This window comes from Sorex araneus, chromosome 4 (genome assembly GCF_027595985.1).
Source record: "Sorex araneus isolate mSorAra2 chromosome 4, mSorAra2.pri, whole genome shotgun sequence".
NCBI classification, from domain to species: domain Eukaryota; kingdom Metazoa; phylum Chordata; class Mammalia; order Eulipotyphla; family Soricidae; genus Sorex; species Sorex araneus.
The window spans coordinates 184,912,775-184,934,850 of NC_073305.1; the positions used below are offsets into that span (position 1 = coordinate 184,912,775).

Genomic DNA, 22,076 nt, shown 5'->3' on the forward strand with positions numbered 1-22,076 from the left:
CAATTCCTGAATGCAGAGCACCCCTGAGCATCACCAGATGTGACCCAAAAAGCAAAAAAAAAGAAAAGAAAAGCTACTTATTTGAAAAACAAGAAGACGACGACGACGAAGAAGAAAGGCAAGGAACTGGTTGCAGAGCGGGCTGGGCAGCGCGGGGAAGGCTAGTGCAGGGCTAAGGGGGGCTGTGAGGACAGCAGCGCCAGTGGGCTCCAGTTGGGAATCAAGACATCGCCTTGGGTTTGGTTTTAGTTTTAGAATTTGTTTTATAATTTTCTATTTAGCCATGATTTACAGAGTTACTGCTAGCTGGTCCTCCTGTGCTGCACCCCTCTTGTGCTGCTTCCCCCTTGAGGCCTCCGTTCCACTGCCCAGTGACCGCTGCTAACCCCGCAGCTGCCAACAGGCCTCCAGTGTCCCGGCAGCCTGCAGGAGCCCTTAGCAGCATCGCCTCCCCACAGGCACCTGGAGGCAGGCTCCAGGCCCTCGGTTCTGCTGGCCTCTTGTCCAGAGCCAGCCCAGACCCCACCAGGCTTCCCAGGTGCCAGCTGAGAGCACAGTCTTCAGGAGTGAAAGAGCGACCAGGTGCCTGCCATTGCCCCATCCGTTGGCATCACCAGAGGCACCATAGTGCAGCCATTTTCGCCAGTTGGCACAGCAAATAGCACCAGACTGTTGTATGTTGCTAGAGGCAGTAAAATGCCACATCGGTTATGGTAGAGTAGTTGCTTTGTTTGAGGCCACACCCATTTGGCCTCCCTTCTGGGCCACTCTCCGGGCATGGACTTAGCTGGCATGCAGAGCAGCACTCCTCTGTTTAAGCCATCTCTCGGGCCCAAGCAACTGCCATGCTTATTGCTCAGGAAACTGGCAGAGAAATGCTGGAGGGAAAACAATCCCATTGAGCCTGCAGGTGAAAATGATCACCCCACCGTCGTCTGCCGTAGGAGGATGACTGTGGTACACTCTCACACTCGCCGCTTGGTTTCTCAGCAGACGAAATCTACGGGAACAGCTTGATCTCCACTGTCGTGGACAGCTGCAACTGCTCCGACTCCAGCGACATCGAGCTGAGTGACGACTGGGCCGCCAAGAAGTCTCCCAAAGTCTCCCGCGCCAGCAAGTCGCCCAAACTCCCAAGGTAAACTCCGGCTTCAGGGGCTCGGCCTGTTCTGTGCCTCCGGAAATGTGCTTTGCTGTGCAGGTAAGGCCCTCCTGGCCCAGCCTGTGAGGCGAAGGTTCCTTCCTCCTGCAGTGTAGAAACTGCCCCTAGTAAGGAGTTCGCTCACCCCTTCTCCGGGACGATGAGAGGGACTGCTAGAATATATGATATGTTGAAGAAAATGCCAAACTTAATACCTTTAATATTGTAGCTGGGGGAAACTATACTTTCTTTAAAAAAAAAAAAAAAGGTCTGTCCTAGAACATGGCCAAAACCCCGGTTAGGTAAGAGCCAGCGCGGGCAGCCCTGGCACCACTGCTGAGTAACTTGGAGTCGCAGTTGGCCTTGAGCAGTCTCCTGTCAGTGGACACTAGTGGGAAAGGCAGATCTTCTCAGAGATCCTCCAGCTCTAAAACTGTGCTGTTGTGTAAAATTAAGGTCTGATTTACGTAGAGCTGCCTTTGTGCTGGAATTCAAACCGCTCTTACTGCCCACTAATCATGTCATCATCATGCATCTGAGAATCGGTGTATTCTCCATCCAGTTGAAGATTGGAAAATGTTTACTAAAACGTCCCCACCCCTTTGTCCCTTCCATTTGCTACCTGAAGTCTCACTGTTCCAGCTTGTACCTGCATAGCCTGGGTGCTTTTCCTGATTCTTGAATGTCACGTGAATAGTGTTTGGCAATACATGCTCTTAACCAGGCTTTTTTCCCCCTCAACTTGGGTGATTTTTGAGACCCATTCATGTTGTGTCCATGCACATGCAGCATTTTTTTTTTTTTGGCTGCTGCTGCATAAAATTTCATTGTAATGAAAATATTGTGATGTGTTTCTTCCATTTTCAAATGAATGGATGTTTGCTAATGTCCTGTTTGGAGCCATCATGAATGAAAACATTGCAGACACTCTTAGGCAAGTCTCTGTGTGGACCTCAGGCAGAAATTGACTTTATTGGAAACTGCCAAACTGCCAAACGGTATTCCACAGTGCCTACTCCAGCTTTAGTTCTCACCAGCAGGGCTTGAGACTTCCAGTTGCTTCCATGCTTCCCTCCAATTATAGTGTCTTTTTCTTGCTGTGTCTTTGGACCATGCCTAGTGGGGTTAGGGACTTCTCCTGGCTCAATTGCTCAGCGTCACTCCCAGCCACGCAAGGCCCGTGCTCCAGCCCTGTCGGGCCTTTTCCCTGGCCACTGGATTTTCTTGTGAGGAAGTAACTTTACCAGGTCTCTTGGATGTGTTGTGGCATCTCATTGTAGTTTAATCCTAATGTCTCTAATAATTGATGATGCTATGCATCTTTTTTTTTTTATTTTTTTTAATTTAAATTTTATTGAATCACCATGTGGAGGGTTACATAGTTCTCAGGATTATGTCAGTTATACAATACTCAAACACCCTTCCCTTCACCAGTGCCCATATTCCATCACCAACCACCCCATTATACCTCCCGCCCCCCCCAGTCCCCGCCCTTGTAAGTGATAAGTTTCACTTCGTTTACGCTTTATCTTGGTTACATTCCATGTTTCAACATATAACTCACTATTGTTGCTAGGGTTTCCCCCAAAAAAAGAAAAGACAGTCCTACTGTCAAGGAAGCATTTGATGGCTCTCCATTGCTGAGAATGTAGAGATATTAAGTCCCGCTGTTTGTTACATAACTTTTCTATTTTTTTCCCCCCTCGTCCCGAGCCACCGAGTTCACGCCTGTTTAGTAATCACCATGCTGCCTGACAAAGGGAAAAAAAAAAAAACGAAAAAGATGGTTATTTCCCGTCATCAGCCGGCGTGGGGCTCTGGCTTAGTTGGTAGTCTGGTAGTATGTCTGCAGATGCTATGCATCTTTTAATATTTTTGGCTGTTTAGATATTGAACCCAGTTCAGCCATGTGTGAAGCAAGCACTGTACTATCTACTCAGCCCCTTTGCCCATTGCTATTGGATTCTCTCTGACTGAGTCTTAAGAGTCCGTCCTATGGCAGTGGACTAACTCCAGCTCTTTGCTATAAAGATCATCGTGTCATCTAATTAAGAAATTTCTTTCATAGTGTTTTTTATGTTTTGCTTAGGGAATCTTCTTTGTTTATTTTTGGGTTTTGAGCCACACCTGGCAGCACTCCAGTCTTACTTCTGGTTCTATTAGAAGTAAATAGAATTTACTATCAGAAATTAAACCCAGATCAGCCGTAGGCAAGGCTGTCATCCTACACACGATTTCCACACAATTTGGAAAATCTTTGCCTACTCCAAGGTTATGAAACCGTTCTTCTTTTCTCTTCCAAAATGTTTACAGTTCCAGTTTTCAGACTTAAGTCACAAGTTAATACAATAGTTTGTGTAGGGTTTTCTGTTTGGGGGCCACATCCTGCCATGCCCATGGCTTTCTTCTGGCTCTGCGCTCGGGTCACTCCTGGCAGGACCACGGGTGGTGCCAGAAATAAAACCCAGAGTGGCTGTATACAAGGCGAGCACCTTACCCCATACTCCGGCTCCACCTCTGGTTAATTTTTATACTTAGCATGAGTTAGGAGGAAGCATTCATTTTCCACGTAGATACTGTTACTCCAACAATGTGACATTTTTCATATTTACTCTAACCTTGTTAAAATTACAAATAAACTCTGGGCTCTCTTTCTCATCTATAGTGTTTTGTTTTCTTCCTTAGACGAGATATTTAACACATAAGCAACTAAATCTTTCATTTAAAGTTTAAATTTTAAAGGTCATTTAAAGTTCTCAGACACTTCTGTTACTGATCGGCCTGCCTTCACCTGTAATTGTCCTTGCAAGGGGCTCTCCCCAGCCCTGTCCCCCCACCCCTTCTCCAGTCTTTGAGAGCACTAGATACTTTATCAAACCCTCAAACAATATGTGTGAGTTTGACATACTACATTTTATAACTATTTTGGAGTTGGTTATCATCAAAAACATGTCCCCATGTTACAAACAAAACAGTTAAGGGCCAGAAATACATCATCAAAGCTGGAGGAAAACTTCAGAGTCACTGATTTGATTAACTTCTCGCCAGTTTTGTGATGCTCGATAAACAAGTCTGTTGAAATACAAATGTTACAATTTCAGTGACTCCCCGAGATGGATTTTGTAAATGCTGGCAAAGGTTTTTACAGAAGCACATTTCTTCCCTTACTCTACGTTCAGAGAATGTGAAAAATAGCTAATTCTTTAGAGTTCCTTTTAAATGAATCACGTACCCTCACCTGAGTCTATTTTAAATAGATTTTATTTAACATGGAATTCCAATTTGCTGCAGTTCGGAAAGCGAAGGTGACGTGGGCACTCAGTTCAGCTTTGGGGTCCTGAGAAGGCAGTTCCCAGGGTGGTGCTGAGAAGTGAAGCCCGGGCCGAGCCAACAGGCCTCCCTCCGGGCTGCAGGCCTCTGCATCCCCCCACCTCCCTGCGGGGGGCCTCACCCTCCGGCCTTGTCTTCGTAGGATCAACATTGAGGCTCGGAAGTCTCCCAAGCTGTCGAGGGCGGCCCAGGAGCTGTCCCGGTCCCCTCGGCTGCCCATGCGCAAGCCCTCCATTGGCTCGCCCAGCCTGACGCGCAGAGAGTTTCCCTTTGAAGACATCACTCAGGTAGAGTCTGTCTCGGGCCTGCCCGCGCCGCCCACTGCAGGCCTGTTGGCTGCCCTCTCCCTGCCCTCTCCCTGCTCCACGGTCCGGGGCCGCCTCCCCGCCAGAGCCTGTGCCGCAGGCTTTTCTCACAGGGGACTCTGGCTCAACCTCCCCCTGCTTCTCTCCCTCTGCCCCCTCAAGCCTCTTCTGCAGGAGCCAGTCCCCGGGGGTCACTCCAGTCTGCCCTTGCCTGGATCTCCTGGTGCCTCCTGAGGGCCCCTCAGCTGTGGGCACCACGCCACTTCCTGTTGGACCGGCCTCCCTGGGGCTCACTGGGCCTGAGGTGTGGCCTGGCCCTGTTCTGAGAGCTTCCCCGTGCAGCCTTTTTTTTTTTTCTTTCTGGGTCACACCTGGCGATGCACAGGGGTTACTCCTGGATCTGCATTCAGGAATCACCCCTGGCGGTGCTCAGGGGACCATATGGGATGCTGGGAATCGAACCCGGATCGGCCGCGTGCAAGGGAAACTCCCTACCCGCTGTGCTGTTGCTCCAGCTCCCCCGCGCAGCCTTGGTGGTCCCCTCGCGCCTCATCTGCCAGCCTGTCAGCGCTCTGAGGAGCGGTGCTGAGCCCTCTGCCAGTGTCCTGGCACAAAGGTGTGCCCCACGCGCCCCAGGGATTGTGAGGACTTGGACTCCTTAAGAAGTTCAGTTACCCGAGAAGGTCGCTCAGTGATAGAGCACTGGTCTGCATGTGTGTGGCCTGGGTTAGAGCTCAGACCCTGTCCCACATAAAGGCATTAGCAGTCAGGCCACTGGGTGGCTTGCAGACATAATGCTGTTGAGACAGTTGGTGTTTCCAAAAGAAGTACCCAGAATCAAAATGGACCCAGAGTCAGTCGCACCTGCCTCAGCCGTGGCTGGTGGGGGTCTGGTGAAAAGTGCCTGAATCTTGTGTGTGAGCTTTGGCATGCTAGGTTTCCGCCATTGGTTACAGCAGGCAAGGCTCCTCCCAGCACTGTGGCAGCACGGTGCTGGTGACGGCGTCTGTCTCAGACAAGGAGTTTCTGCACTCCCCACCAATGGCTTTATCCTTAATTTTTTTTTTCCTCCTTGGGGCCATACCCAGTGGTGCCCAGGGGTTACTCCTGGCTTTGTACTCAGGAATGGCCCTTGGTAGTACACACGGGACCATATGGGATGCGGAGGATCTAACTAGGGTCAGCCACATGCAAGGCAAGTGCCCTAAGCACTGTTCTGCCAAACTGGCCCCCCAAAAAGGTTTTCTGAAAAGTACTTACTTCAGTAACTGATTGTGGTCTCTTTTTTCTTCCCCCTACAGCACAACTATCTTGCTCAGGTCACGTCTAATATCTGGGGAACCAAATTTAAGATTGTGGGCTTGGCTGCTTTCCTGCCAACCAACCTCGGTGCAGGTAAAACCATACCCGGTTCCCCCTCCCCCTCGAGTAGTTAGAGCCACTCGAGCAAACCAGCCGCCAGGGCCTGAGGCGGGAAAGGAGCTCTCAGCACCCCGAAGGGCCAGGGGCCTTCTGCCCTGCCGACTCCAGCCCTGCCGAGTTCACAGAAACTTGAAGTAGCACCCAGGTTGACTCTGGCCCGCATGCTCCTTTCCTAACACCCTTTCCCTAGGGGCAGACTTGGTGCCTGTAAGAAGTGGGCTGACTGCTGGCAAAGATCTGCACACTCAGTCGAGAGCTTTCACCTCCACGCAGTAGCCAAATAACCGTGAGACAGGGACGTCAAGGAAAATGGCACCTTGTCCAAAGCAGGGCTCAAACTCGGAATTCTGTGCTTCCTGTCTGCTCTCCTACCTGAATAAGTCATGTCTGCTCAGGGCTGTGAGGGAGGGACATGGCAGCTGGAGCCCTGGGGCCCCCAAAGGCTGGTGGTGCCCCTTCTTCCACGGCAGCCGCCTCATTTCTTTCCCGTTGTCTATCTCTAGAGGGCTGGGTTAGCCGCAGGGAGCCCCATCTTCAGTGACTGTCACTGTCATTGTCATCCTGTTGCTCATCAATTTGCTCAAGCAGGTACCAGTAATGTCTTCATTGTGAGACGTTACTGATTTGGGCATATCAAATACACCACGGGTAGCTTGCCAGGCTCTGCCGTGCGGGCGAGATACTCTCAGTAGTTTGCCGGGCTCTCCAAGAGGGGCGGAGGAATCAAACCTGGGTCAGCCGAGTGCAAGGCAAATGCCCTGCCTGCTGTGCAATCACTCCAGCCCGTGCCATCTTCCGTACGATGTACAAATAAGGTTTTGAAAAATTTCTGAACCTGCTTATTATTTTCAGCACAGATTCAAATATTTCTGGGGCTGGAGAGATAATTCAGAGAGTTCCTAGGGCAAGTACTTTGCACATGGCCAAACCAGGTTCTATCCCTGGCATCCCATACGGTCACCCAAGCCCCAGGTAAGCCCTGAGCACTGCCGGGTATAGCCCCCAAACAAAATCATAGCACTCTAGCACCGTCATCCCATTATTCATCAATTTGCTTGAGCAGGCACCAGTAACCTCTCCATTGTGAGACTTGTTGTTACTGTTTTTGGCATATCAAATGTGCCACGGGTAGCTTGCCAGGCTCTGCCGTGCAGGCGGGATACTCGGTAGCTTGCTAGGCTCTCCAAGAGGTCGGAGGAATTGAACCCAGGTTGGCTGTGTACAAGGCAAACGCCCTACCCTCTGTGCTATCGCTCCACCCTAAAACTGAGCCAAAAGAAATTATTTCCAGGTGTATATATTCTCTATAGAATTTTGGCGTAGGATATAAATAATATGATTATCCTTATAACAATGTTGAGCATATTCCTATATCTTAAAACAAATTCATTAAAGTTACACAATAATTGCTCTTTATAAGATCTTTAATAGATCTTAGTCAAACTGTCTTTCTACAAATACTTATGTCTAGGGGGCTGGAGCAATAGCACAGTGGGTAGGGCGTTTGCCTTGCACGCGGCCGGCTCAGGTTCAATTCCCAGCATTCCATATGGTCCCCTGGGCACCGCCAGGGGCAATTCCTGAGTAGCAGAGCCAGGAGTAACCCCTGAGCATCACTGGGTGTGACCCAAAAAGAAAAAAAAATTGTCTAACATTGTGAACTCTTTGACTGCGTGTATTAATTTAAACAAAATAATAGTAACAAATTATTGAAATGAAAACATCCTGCAAAGTGTATATTAAGAACTATTGCTAGGTATCCATGTGCAGAAGTATTATAAATAGGGTTGCATTTGTACCATTTAATGGAGATTTTTTTCAGCTGAAAAGGTGGAATAAACATAAAACATAAAACTGACTAAAGGAAATAACAATAAACCATTCCTGCACATAGTGCACAAAAATCTCTCTCAGTATCAGCAGCCCAGAGACCTGGTGGCCAGGACTCCACAGCTCTGTGGCCATCCTGTCGTGATTCCCTGAGCTCCAGCAGGGCTCATCAGGAAGCCAGAACTTTGCTCTCAGTCGCTGGAGACAGGGAGAAAAGGAATGGAAAGAGGAATTCAGTTCATGTATCATTGTCATGTCACCCTTATTGTATGGATTTATTTTGTTTTTTCGGCCACACCCAGAAATGCTCAGGAATTACTCCTGACAGTGCTTGGGGGATCATATGCGATGCCAGGGATCGAACCCAGGTCAGCGGCGTGCAAGACAAGCGCTCTCTACCTGCTATACTATCTTTCCAGCCTCTGCCCTTTCTTGGATGTTGAGCAGATCCTTAAGTCGGGCTCTAGAGTGGGGGTAACAGGACTGGCCCTGGGTGCAGCTTGCTCTCCAGGACAGATGCTTGGGACTGTGTGAAGGCGTTGTGCTGAGCCGGGCTCTCAAGAGGGTGCTCACTTCTGCTGGTCATTAGCCCTCCAGAGTCTTCCACCCCCACTCCTGGAGGGAAGAAATGAACTCCTGGTGTCCAAAAGGAATGTCGTAAATAGTGTATTGATTATTAAATAATCTGATTATTTTTTGATTTGTAGCTTTGATTATTAATTAAATAATCTGAAAAGATGGGACTGTTCCTGTATTAGATCATCATCTCTTCTTCCCCCCCCCCCAACCTTTCGATTAGAATGATTTGGCCCATGAAATTTTTTCATTTGGGAATTTTTGCATTTCTAACTTTTAAAAACATGGAATTCAAAATTCAAGCGATTTAAAATGTAAACATCAAAAATCTTTCATCCTTACCCTCAACTACCTAGTTTTTTCGTCCTTAAAGGCAACTAATGATATTTTGTTCATCTCTCCTGAGACTTAAGTTTTCCTGTTTTGTCAGTCAGAATGACAAAGAGCACTTTGCTTATTTAATTTTTAGTGAAGTAATACAGTTTCATTTAAAGGAATTTTAGAGAAATGTGAGAGGAGAAAAAGATGTGTTCAAGAGAGAATATGGGTTTCTTCAGAATAGACTCTTGAATAAATTAATTCTTTTTGTTTATTTGGGGTTTTTTCGGTTTGTTTGTGCCACTCCCAACAATGTTCAGGGGTCACTCCTGGCTCTGCACTCAGGAATCCCTTCTGGCGGTGCTCAGGGGACCATACAAGACGCTGGGGATCAAGCCTAGGCTGGCTGCATACAAGGCAAACGCCCTCCCCACTGTGCTATTGCTCCAGTCCCTAATGCATCGATTCTTAAGTTATATGGAAACAGTTAGGATTTTGAAGCCCAAATTCCCATTTCCTTTGTGGGTGAAAGAAAGGCACAGATGAGGGGCTGGAGCGATAGCACAGCGGGTAGGGCATTTGCCTTGCATGCGACTGATGTGGGTTTTATTCCCAGCATCCCATATGGTCCCCTGTGCACCTCCAGGAGTAATTCCTGAGTGTAGAGCCAGGAGCAACCCCTGAGCATTGCTGGTGTGACACAAAAGCAAATAAATAAATAAATAAGGAACAGATGAATAAGGTCTACAGCAAGCCTTCACTTAACACCGACTGGCCTGGCAGCCAGAGCCACCGCGGTGCAGAGGTGCTTCCCAAGGAAAGAGCCCTGAGCAGCGCCCCCGGGCTTGGGGTTGGGGTCAGGGGTACAGAATTCAGGTCCACTCAGGAAGAGTGTGGGATGCTGGCTCTGTGCTGAGAGTTGAGCCCCAATATACTATAAGAGCAGAATAGTAATAAAGAGCCACTTCGTGACAGACAGAAAAGTATTAAACGTGACAGAACGGGCGACTTCCGTCTTGGTTTTAATCTGCTGTGAAATGTAAAGCCAGATGGATTAATTGCAGTCTCCTGTTTCTGTTGTTGTTTGGGGACTACACAAGTGCTCAGGGATCGCTCCTGGGGAGGCTCAGGGAACCCTTCTGGGGCCGGGGATCGTGTACAAGCCAAGTGCTTTGACCTCTGTCTATTTCTCCGGCCTCCTCTCAGGTATCTCTGTTGTATGAAAGATACTTGATACAAAGATCTTCCCTTGTTAGCTTTCACGAGCAAATCAAATCGAGGCATTGCAAAGCACCGTGTGCAACTTCCCTGAGCGTGCCCTGTGTCCTGCATCGGTGTTTCCTTACGCCCATCCCGGAAGCCAAATCCAGAGCACAGGGCTGCTCATGGGGTGGTCATGGAATTGTCATTCTGATTAGCAGTAAAATCTTTAAAAAGACATTAATCAGATGTGGCTGGCCAGACTCTAGCTTCTTACATTGGGTTGCGACCCTATTCAGGTCATGTAACTTGAAAATTTCGCATTGGAGTAAATTTATCGTCAGTAAATGTTTGGTCAGCATATCTGTGTCTGGGGTCACAAGTGGGAAAAGCTTAAGAAGCCCTTGTAGCTAAGCCCCTCAGAGTGGCAGTGCTCGGCTGAGATGGAGCCGTTACTGAGCCCAGACTGTGCCCACGGGGAGAGGGTCTGCGGGCCCAGCTCTCCATGGCTGTCCCTGCTCACTGCCTTCCTCTCCCTCAGTAATCTACAAAACCAGCCTCCTGCATCTCCAGCCGCGCCAGATGACCATCTATCTCCCAGAGGTGCGGAAGATATCCATGGACTACGTGAATTTACCTGTCTTCAACCCGAATGTGTTCAGCGAAGATGAAGATGATCTACCAGGTGTGTTTGCGCGGCAGGCAGCTGGCTCATGACAGGATTTGGTCGTCAGCCAGGGGACAGAGCAGTCAGCCATCGAGGGTCACAGCACGGCAGTTCTGTCTGCTGTCACTTCTGGAGTCTTGCACAGGGATTGAAGAGGGGCAGAAGCTAGTAGAGCAAGGCTGATGAGGGACATGTGGCCTCGTGTTCACAGGGCACAGTGACCAGCTTTCACACCCCCACGGTAATCCTTTTAGTCAGGGCCACAGACCACGAGACTTTGGCAAGACTAACTTGGACTAGATTTGCCAGGGTGCACCTCTCGGCCTGGCTGAGAGCTATCCTCACCCTCTCTCAGAGGAGCCTGTGGTACTCCCAGCACTTTCTTAGCAAACCTGCTTAACCAGAGCGTGGTGGGACCTGTCTGTTTACCCACCCCTCCCCCACACACACACACACACGCACACATGCACATATGCACACGTGCACACACACACATACGCATGCTCCAGTGCAAAGAAACCTTGTCTCAGTTACAGGTGAAATCTGGTGCTCATTTCTGTTTTTACTTTTTTCTGTGGAGAGGGTTTGGAGGGTACCAACGCCCAGTGATGCTCAGGTATTACTCCTGGCTCTGTGCTCAGGGATCATTCCTATCAAGCTCAGGAGAACATGTGGGGTGCCAGGGATCAAATGGGGGTCAAACATGCAAGACAGGTGCCCTACCCACTGTACTATTGCTCCAGCCCTGGTACCAATATTTCAAATGACAATTCATAGATGTTCAAATACTGGACACCTTAAGTGCCTTCTAGGGAGGGAGGATCCTGCTTTGATTAACAGTAACCCTTCTGATTAATCGGCCAATTGCTTTACATAATCATTCTCTGAAAATTCTGCCTGCAGCTTTATAATGATAGCCCCCGCTGCTTCTCAGCTGATCAGCACTCTGTAAGTCTGCTTGTGGGCGCGGGGTCCCTGGTTCCTCACTGGAGGACACAGCCAAGCTTGGGCTCTGCCCCTCGGCCTGGACAGGATTTGCTCCAGGCATGCTTCTCCTCAGCGGTGGTGGGGGTGTCCGAGGCTGCCCCGCCCTAATAGTTTTGTCTCACGGTCACAGAAACCTGCATTTTGGTGAAGCCTCCCACTAGCGCTGTGGCGCTGGCCTGGCATCTCAGAGCCTTGGATGGGGAAGTCTCTGAACACTTTCCCTTTGGGCCCTCCCTCTTCTCCAGAGTGCAGCTCCTGCCTCGCTCCCTCCTGCTGGGCTGACGGTGCTTCATATCGAGAGAACAGGGGTGACTCAACAAAAGCCTCCTTTTCTGTAGTCACTGCCTGTCATTGGCATGGCACGCGTGACACAGCTAGCTGCAGCATCTGTGCAGGAGAGGCCGAAAGCAGGAGGAGGCAGGAGCCAGCTTCCTACAGGCAGGGCGCAGGCTCAGGAGACCCTGGGGAGGCGGAGGACAGTCCATTAGACCGGGGGCAGTGCTCCTGATAGAAGGGCAGGCCTAGCCCTTCCTGTGAATTGGCCTGGTGAAACCTCTGTTCCCCAGCCACCCCTAGCTGCCAGCGCATCCGGGGGTACAATTCCAGGCAGTGGGCCCGCTGCCGTTGGACATGCTCCAAAGGTAATGTAGGAAAGGGCTCTCTGATTGGTCTTTCTGCTCCATTGTATCTGGTTCTATTCACCGAAATTTATATGAACTTTTCAGATCCCTATCTGCCACATGACACTGCATGCCAGTTCCAACACTAAGCAGTCCGTAGCGGCGGATACGCTACTCAGAAGACTAGTTATCATGAGTCTCATACTTGCCGTTGCCCTCTTCTTGCCCGAGTGGACCGTGTGGTGACTATCGTCAGTAAGAAAGCATCTTTAAACACTCACTGAGATATCTGCTATGGGACCGTTTGAGCACACGGTCCCAATCTCAGAAGGTTTAGCAGCATCCCACTGGCCCTTAGCTAATGAGCACTGCAGGCTGCCCTGCAGAGCCCACCAGTTACCTGTGGCCCTTCCAGAACCGTCCGCGCAGCTCTGTACCATGTGTGAACAGCCCAGGTTTCCCCAGCAGACATCTCACCTATAGCAGTTACGCTTTCTATGCGGCAGGACAGGCAGGTTGAGATGGTGTTGCTTGTTCCCTGCGCTCTCATGGCCCTGTTTGTAAGCAGTTCGTTTCTCTAATTTCCTCCCAGTGACGGGAGCGCCCGGCGTGCCCGAGAACAACCCGCCCTGTACGGTGAACATCCCCATCGCCCCCATCCACAGCTCGGCGCAGGCCATGTCCCCCACGCAGAGCATCGGGCTGGTGCAGTCCCTGCTGGCCAATCAGAACGTGCAGCTCGACGTCCTGACCAATCAGACCACGGCGGTGGGGGGCGCCGAGCACGCCGGCGACAGCGCCCCGCAGTACCCGGTCGCCAACCGTTACTCCAGCCCCGGCCAGGTGATCTTCGGCGGCATGGAGATGGGCCGCCTCGTCCCCACGCCCCCGCAGCTGGCACTGCCGCCGCCCGCGCCCGGGGCCCTGCAGCTGTCCATGGCGGACCCGGGCGAGCGCGACCACGAGCACCTGCAGAAGCCGCCCAAGGCCCTGCGGCCCGCGCCGCAGCTGGCCGCCGAGGGGGACACGGTGGTCTTCGGCGCCTCCCAGGACCTCCCAGTGGCCAAGATGAACCCCCCGCCCCCCTACCCGGGGACCATCCCTGCCGCGCCCACCACGGCCGCGCCGCCGCCCCCGCTGCCGCCCCCGCAGCCCCCCGTGGACGTGTGCCTGAAGAAGGGCGACTTCTCGCTGTACCCGGTGGCCGCGCACTACCAGCCGCCGCTGGGCTACGAGCGCATCACCACCTTCGACAGCAGCGGCAACGTGGAGGAGGTGTGCCGGCCGCGGACGCGGGTGCTGTGCGCGCAGAACGCCTACGGCCTGCAGGGCCCGGGTAGCTCGGCCACGCTCCGGCTCTCGGGCACCGAGAAGAAGGCGGCGCCGCCGTGCGCCAGCGCCACCCTCAACCGCCTGACGGTGCCGCGCTACTCCATCCCGCCCGGGGACCCGCCGCCCTACCCCGACATCGCGGGCCCGCTGGCCGGCCGCGTGCCCCGGCCCGCGCCCGACAGCAGCCTCATCCACGCCACGCTGCGCCGCAACAACCGCGACGTGGCGCTCAAGGCGGCGCAGCTGGCCGAGCCCCCGCGGCCGCCGCTGCCCCTGGCCGCCAAGCCCAAGGGCGCGGGGCCCTTCCCGGCGCGCCCACCGCCCGCCCTGTACACCTGCAGCCAGTGCAGCGGCGGGGCGGCCGCGCGGCCCGAGCCGGCCGCGGGGAACTGCGCGCCCCCGGGCGCCGCACTGGCCCACGCCGCCAGCACCTCGCCCTTGACCTCGCAGTCCTCCTACAGCCTCCTGGGCCCGCCCGACGGTGCCCGCGAGCGCACGGACTACGTCAACTCGGCCTTCACTGAGGACGAGGCGCTAGGCCAGCACTGTCCGGTGGAGAAGCCCCTGCGGCACCCCGCGGTGCCCGACGCTGTGGCCGTGAAAAGGCCGCCCCCGTACCAGTGGGACCCTGTGCTGGGGGAAGACGTCTGGGTGCCGCAGGAGAGGACAGCACAGCCCGCGGTGGCCAACCCCCTGAAGCTGCCCCCGCTGGTGGTGGGGCAGAGCCAGCACCTGGACGTGTCCCGCGTGCCCTTCATCTCCCCCAAGTCTCCCGCCAGCCCGACTGCCACTTTCCAGACAGGCTACGGGATGGGTATGCCGTATCCCGGAAACTATGCGAACCCCCCTCTGCCGGGAGTGCAGGCTCCCTGCTCCCCGAAGGACCCGCTGTCCCCAGCACAGTTTGCACAGCAGGAGCCGGCAGTGGTCCTCCAGCCGGCCTACCCGCCCCCGCTCTCCTACTGCACCCTGCCCCCCATGTACCCAGGAAGCAGCACGTGCGCTAGTTTACAGCTGCCGCCTGTCGCCTTGCACCCCTGGAGCTCCTACAACGCCTGCCCCCCTGTGCAGAACCCCCAGGGCACCCTCCCCCACAAGGCGCACTTGGTGGTGGAGAAGCCCCTGGTGTCCCCACCGCCCACCGACCTCCAGAGCCACCTGGGCACAGAAGTGATGGTGGAGACGGCAGACAACTTCCAGGAGGTCCTGTCCCTGACAGAAAGCCCAGTGCCCCAGCGGACGGAGAAGTTCGGGAAGAAAAACCGGAAGCGCCTGGACAGCCGCGCCGAGGAAGGAAGCGTCCAGGCCGTCACTGAGGGCAAAGTGAAGAAGGAGGCTCGGACTCTGAGTGACTTCAATTCCCTGATCTCCAGCCCTCGCCTGGGGAGAGAGAAGAAGAAAGTGAAGAGCCAGAAGGACCAGCTCAAGTCCAAGAAGCTGAGCAAGACCAGCGAGTTCCAGGACAGCTCGGAGAGCGAGCCCGAGCTGTTCATCAGCGGGGACGAGCTCATGAACCAGAGCCAGGGCAGCAAGAAGGGCTGGAAGAGCAAGCGGAACCTGCGCGCCGCCAGCGAGCTGGAGGAGTTCAAGTGCCGGAAGGCCAGTGAGAAGGAGGACGGGCGGCTGGGCAGCCAGGGCTTCGTGTACGTCATGGCCAACAAGCAGCCCCTGTGGAACGAGGCCACGCAGGTGTACCAGCTGGACTTCGGGGGGCGGGTGACCCAGGAGTCGGCCAAGAACTTCCAGATCGAGCTGGAGGGGCGGCAGGTAAGCAGGCTGGGGTGCCAGGGCCAGCCAGAGTCACTGCAGCCTCGTCCCGGTGGGCGTGTGGCGGAGCCTTTGGAGGTGGTCCCCGGGGATGCGGTGAGGCTCAGGGCCTGCTGCTCTTGCCGGCGCATTTCTGCCCTGGGAGGGCTTGCTGGGTTCTCTGCCACAAGCGAGGCCGGAACCTGCCAGCCAGCTTCCTGGAGCCACTCCCGAGGCTGTGCCCCCAGCTCTGTTGGCGGGTGCCTGGTGCCTGCCACACAGTCTGAAGAACTGTCTCTGCTTTTACTTCTCCATGTCCCACACACACACACCCCTTTTTGGCTTCCTGTGCCAGCTTCTTCCGAGAGGGTTTTTCATCCCTCGGCACTGTGGGGATCTCCCTGGCCCCTTCTGGGCACAGGCTGCAGCACTGCCCGCCGTGCCCACAGAGACGCTGCCGCCAGGGGGCGCGTCGGCACCGCCTTCCCTTCCTCACCAGGGTCCTGAGACATGTGGCCTGAGGTTTGGTTTGCTGGTTCACTTTTCTTTTTTCTTTTTTTTTTTCTGTTAGATTATTTATTCCCTAATTCTCGGCAAATTTGAATCTCTCCAGCTACATTTGAACACTTGCGTGTTCCTGCTCTAGCCTGGCCTGGCCACACCTGCCCTGCTGTGTGGCCGCTCTTCCCGTACTCCCCTCCCCTCCCAGACCTGAGATCTCAGCCTCCCTCACTCACCCAACAAACAGCTCCTGGGCGCCTGCTGTGCGCCTGGCAACCCTCTGGCCAGTCGGTGGCCAGCTGGCCACTCCCGAGCTCGCTGGGCACACAGCGTTGCCTTCTGCTTCACCCTCCAACAGCCACGTGGAGGGGGTGCGACAGCAGGCGGCGCCAAGAGGCACTTTCCTGTCTCAGCCGAGACTTGCGGGGGGCCTGGCCGCGGTGCCCGGCCTGCAGTGCTCTCTCCCCGCGCCCACAGTGCTCTCTCCCCGCGCCCACTGTTGTTCGTGTCCTGGGTACTGGGTAGTGTGCTCATTCTTCCCAACAAGTGCGCAGTCAGACCGAGCCCTTTGATGGCGCTAGCTTTGGGCCACGAGAGCGGGTGTCCCACTGCTGCCCACTTCCACCAGGAGCCCTGCAGGCAGGGCTCGGCTGCCACCCACCCAGCTGGCTTTAATGTCTTCGCTTCCCGCCCCCTCCCCAGGTGATGCAGTTTGGAAGGATCGACGGCAACGCCTACATCCTGGACTTCCAGTACCCCTTCTCAGCCGTGCAGGCCTTCGCGGTTGCGCTGGCCAACGTGACTCAGCGCCTCAAGTGAGGAGATGCCGGAGCAGAGAGGCCGGGAGCCTCCCGCCCGCCCGCCCGGGGCCTGGGGCCTGGATACAAGAGCAAACTGGAAGTCTCTAGCGCCCCGGAGAGGGCACGAGGGCACTGACCTTTATCCATTGTCGTTGGGGCTTTTATTCTCCTTTGTTGTCTTTCTTCTTTTTTAAACAAAAAACACAGGAGGAGAGGGCTTTGCACGCCATGAGGCACGGCCCTGGGGCTTGGAGGAAGTGGCGCCCGGTGTGCGGTGTGCTGGGCTGCAGGAGGAGAGAGCCCACCTCAGGGTGCTCCGTGCCCCCACCCCTCCATCTAGCTCTAAGACTTCTCAACATTGCCAGTAGCGGAGAAAAAAATCTTTTTTTTAAAGAAAACCCCAAAACCTAAAGGTGGTTTGCTCTGGGGACGTGACGTTTAGTTCCCTCACAGTGAGTTGTCCCTCACACGGGACTCGGTTGGCGAAGGGTATTTGTGGGACGCACACCATTGGCTTCATTAGACTCGGCTCTTTGTGGGGGTGCTATAGCCGGGACTCAGAAACTTTCCCACGGGGGTGTGGGCAGGAGGGCTTGGAGGCGGCGCAGGGCTCTGCCCTCTCCGGGGGCCCTAGGGTCACACTCCCCGGCCCAGACTCTGCCCAGCCTGTGCTCAGCGCGGCTGCAGGCGGAGCAGACAGCAGGCAGGCCGGCCGTTTCCCCTGTGTGCTGTCACGCTAAACCACTGGCGACCCCTTGTTCAGAAGTGCCCTTTGTCCTCCCCACTCAGTGCTTCGTCTGGAGAGGGTGCGGTAAACAGCCCCATGGCTATCCGAGGACACTGCTCCTGTCCCCCAGGCTCTGGCGACTCTGACTTGAAAGCTTCCCTCCTCTCGGCCACCTGCCAGTTCCCGTGACGGTTTCCCGGTAGCATAGAAAGGCGAGCGACAGTGTGGTAGCAGCTGCTGGTTAGGGAAAGACAGAGACTTGACTCTGGCCCCGCAGTCTTCACTTGGCAAAAAAGGTTGTTTATTAACTGTACAGTCTGTTTACTGAGGAGATAAACACTGGCCCGCTTTGTTAAAGTTATAGTGCTAAGTCGTTTGCTTAGTCTTCATTGATTATGAAAGGGGGCAAAGGATGCACTGGGCCCAGTACCCACGAGTCTCGGCTGAGAAACCGAGATGTTGCAGAGGGCAGAAGCTCGGGCCTGCGCTTAGCGTCCTGGTGTGGTTCTGTTTGACAGTAGAATAATGGAGTTACTACAGAAGAAGTATCTCCCAAAAGTTGTTTTTTATTCCCAGTTTTGGTTTGGAAATCACAAAAGAAGCTGGCCTGTGCTCCTCAGAGCGAGGTGGCGCCTCCCGTCTCTCCAGACCTGCCGGGGATGCTCTCGAGGCTTCAGGAGAGCACAGGACATCTCCTGCCAACACCAGAGTTTCCCCATTTGCTATTTTAAAATACTGAACCTGATTTTTTTTTTTGGTGGATAAATTCTTTCAGAAAGAATTTACCAGTGTATTCCTAAGTATACAGTTTTTTTGGATGAGTTTCTGTAGCTTGATAAGATGTTTCTGTGCTTATTATTAGTTGTGCAATAATGGTTATATCCTACTTCTGAAATAATTTAATGCCATCCCCTTGTTTTATCGTTCGAGAGATTATTTATCTTTGCTTTAATAGTGTTCTTAGGAATTATTTTGTTATTATGTATTGGTGAGTTATGCCCATTTTATTATTTATTTAGGAAAATAGTATGGTTTGTAATGACTTACTTGGTAGCAGTATATTTTGCTGCGAGAAATAAAGAGGATATGATAGAAGGCCTTTTGCTGGACAATTTGTAACATTTTCTAAATGGGAAAACATTCCTATTAATCTCTAAAAGTAATTATTTTGCATTTTTCAAGTATTGATTATATACAAAGAAGAATTCTTTGTGCTAACATCCAAAAATAACTCCCCTTCTTTTGAAAATTCTATTTTTAATTAAAAATAAAAGGTAATATGAAACGAGGAGAGTTATTTAAATGAGTCTCAAAGGAAGGAACCATCAGTAAGTTTCAGTTTTTAAAACTCTGGTTTTTGAAATATCAAGAGTGTGGTAAGGGGGCCAGAATGATAGTGCAGATGTAGGCTGACCCAGATTTGATCCCCAGCATCCCATATGGTCTCCCAAGCGCCACCAGAAGTAATTCCTGAGTGCAGAGCCACAAGTAACCTCTGAGCATCGTCGGGTGAGACCCACAAAAACCACGATAAGGGTACATTTTAGAACTTTCTCATTAAGAGCAAATACAAGGGGGAAATCCTCAAATACAAACTGCAAATACACACGTGAGGAGAATGTATGTAGGAAGAATGAATGGAACTTGCTCAACTCTAAGCTTCCCCCAAAAAGCTCTTTCCCTGCTCGGAGTCAAAGGCCAGATGTCTGGGTGGTTTGCAGGACCCCCCTCTGAGTGCGAGTGCCCAGCCTCACCCTGCCCCACCCACTGCACCCTGGGGGGCACCATCTCGCTTCAACAGACGTCGTCGTCGTTGGTGCTCTTAATGCGGTGTCTTTCAAGAAACCAGTGATCGGTTTACTTATTTGAAAACTTGTTTTCCTTCCGTCAGTTTCAGTTTGTTAAATATTACTAAGGTCAGTACTTTAAGCAGCGGAATTTTACATATTTCATGTTACTAGCAGTTTGTGAATATTAAGATACCTCATTGAACCCCTGAATATAAAAATAGTAGCCCCGTGATTAGTCAAGTCCCAGGGAACCCTTGCCTTGGAGGGACGAGGTATGGGAACAGGCACAAAACCTCTTTGAACCGAGCTTGACTCTGACCTCCTCAGACCAAGGCACGGCTCTGTGTGGTCTCCCACTGCAGGTACATCCTGAGGAAATGGCTGCCTGGGAAGCAGGGCCGCCAAATCTCCCATCAGCAGTCGAGGCCAGGGATTCTGCAGCTAAGGAATCTTCTCCTGCCCACCGTTCCCTTGTCTGCCATCCTGTGAGGGCAAGTCAACGGTACAGCCCTCTTGGAGGGCGGCCTTGTGCCTCACTGGTCCATCTGTCAAATGAAAAGGATGGCTTAAACGGTCTTCCCAAGCTGCCCCCGACACCCAACCCCCCCCCACACACACACACAGTCATCCTGGGCACTCAGCCTGGGGCAGCTCCCAGTTCTCCTTTGCCTTGAACGGCCTGTTGGGAGACATCACCTCTTTCTAGAGAAGTGTTCCCTTTGTTAATGAGCTAGCTGCTAGATATATAAGATGGCATCCTTAGAAGTTCACCTCTAGAAGCAAATGCCATTGGAATCGTGTGTGTTCTCAGAAAACTACACACGTGCGCCAATTCCCAGTTAAGCAGAGGAGCCCCGCGCTGTGTGGCGCCCTCCAGAAGTCTTGAAAGCTGACCTGCAGAGTGAGTCCTCGCGGGCCTGGCCCCTAGAGTGAGTCCAGCAAAGAGTGAAGAGGTGGCATGTGCCCAGACCAGCCTGAACTCTGGGGCCCACTGTGTGCCATCTGTCACTTGGTCAAGTCAGTGGTTGTGAACGAAGTTAGCTGAAACAACGCGTGTCTCGAACATTGAGTTCCTGGGATTTTGTAATAGCACACAACTCTTCACATGTGTGTATTTTCTTATCTCCAGCTCATGAAACTCTGAAGGGTTGTGGCTTCCTTTGTTTTCATTTTTTTTGGCTTTGTGCAATTTGTTTCGTCATTTTACTTGTACCTATATTTTCTGTTTACAAGTTCTTTTCAAGGGGAGGGAGGGTTCTAAAAATCTTTTGTGTTTATTATAGATAAATTTTTTTCATGTTGTTGAAAAGCATGGGCTATGCGTTTGACTGAGAAGACACTGTATTATTTACCAAAGGGGTATTGTTACTGCATTTGTTCCTAAATGCATTATTTTGGTACTGTAAATGTGGACATAACTCCCAAGTTTATTACTACTGGCATTTTCCTTTTCCTGTGTGTGTGATTTTTATAACTTTAAGTGTGCGACGCAGGTGCACAGTCCAGACCAAACCCGACCACCAGCAGGTCCTTATCCAAACCTTGGCCCGGGCTCCTGTGCCTCGGTCCTGCCAGACTTGGCGCCTTTGTTCTTCCACTTCAGCATCCTGCTTCCCCCCCTCCAGAGCAAAATCTGTGGAGATTCCCAGTTGCATTCTAAGAGCTCAATCTGACTTGCCTCTCTTCTTATGTACTTTGTGTGTTAGATCATGTGGAAGGTATTCTAGAAGGCACTCACGGTTTGCATCCAAAATGATGTGGTTTGTCAAAATTATTTTGTCTTTATTATTGAGATGGATTAATCTCCTTTTTCTTGATGATTTGAAGTGTAAGAGTTGTTCAGCTATTGCTTAATAAAATTTTGCAGATCCAAAAACCAACCAGCCAACCAACCCAGTAACTTGTTTTGCAGAATTAGATATGGGTTTTTCAAGAAGAAATTGCTCTTGTGGCTGCCCCCAGTTGCTTCTCCGGTCCCTGGGGAGATGGCAGTGTGCCACGGCTGCACAGTCCAGGCCAGACCCGACCACCAGTGCCCGAGGAAGCTTGTTGGTGCTTCAGTCAGCTCACCGGGTGGGCCAGTCTCTCTCAGTTGGCCTTCGTAGGGTTGTTGTTGTTGTCTCTTTTCCTGTTTGGTTTGGTTTTGTTTGAAAACTTGAATCAGGAGGCACCTGTCATAGCACATCTGAGATCAGAGACGCTAAGTACAACTCACACCTCCTTTATTGCTTTGCAGGTCACTTACAAACTAGGTTCTGAGCAATGCCACTTACAAGTGCCAGGGGATCTGCTAATTGTTAATACTAATGAGTGCTCAGCACCCCTCCTTCCTCTGCACTGGTGTTCCCGCTGAGCACGGGAGGGAGGCTGGGATGGATGCGCTAAATTATAGCACCTTTCGGTTTCCCAGAGATAAAAATAAGACATGATGGCTCGGGTTTCAGGAGCCCGGGGTGCCGCCACCGCGTCAGCTCTAATGGGTGTAATGGGTGTATGCGTGAATGGCAGAGGCGTCTCGGGACTGTGACGCTGCACCCGAAACGAGCCATCGCACGAGGCCCACGGATCTGACTTGGGAGGAATCAAAATAGTTTTCATTTGATTATGAAAGTTTGTGAGCTTTCGTAGTACACTTCGAAGCAAGTCTCCATCCTAGCAGAAAGTCCTGGCCAAAGCAGCTCTGCCTCCCTCCCCGCACCCCCTCCCAAAAGAGAGGAGCCAGCCAGGTGGTGTCCACCCTGGCACGGGGGTCTCCACAGTGGTCAAAAAGCCGAGCAATTTCTT

At 52.4% G+C, this 22,076-nt stretch overlaps 1 protein-coding gene across 2 annotated transcripts in view; it reads left to right on the plus strand.

Moving 5' to 3' along the window:
- TULP4 (TUB like protein 4) overlaps window positions 1-21,172 on the plus strand; it is a 232,186-nt gene extending 211,014 nt beyond the window's left edge. Inside the window, exons 10-15 of one of the 2 annotated variants that reach the window (XM_055135765.1) lie at window positions 991-1,138; window positions 4,614-4,758; window positions 6,078-6,171; window positions 10,664-10,807; window positions 12,989-15,495; window positions 16,678-21,172. In XM_055135765.1, the coding sequence (XP_054991740.1) occupies window positions 991-1,138; window positions 4,614-4,758; window positions 6,078-6,171; window positions 10,664-10,807; window positions 12,989-15,495; window positions 16,678-16,794 (3,155 nt within the window). In that variant the 3' untranslated portion in view covers window positions 16,795-21,172. The remainder of the gene's footprint in view (window positions 1-990; window positions 1,139-4,613; window positions 4,759-6,077; window positions 6,172-10,663; window positions 10,808-12,988; window positions 15,496-16,677) is intronic. The other variant, XM_055135766.1, reaches the window with a different exon arrangement.
- The last annotated feature ends 904 nt before the right edge of the window (window positions 21,173-22,076 follow it).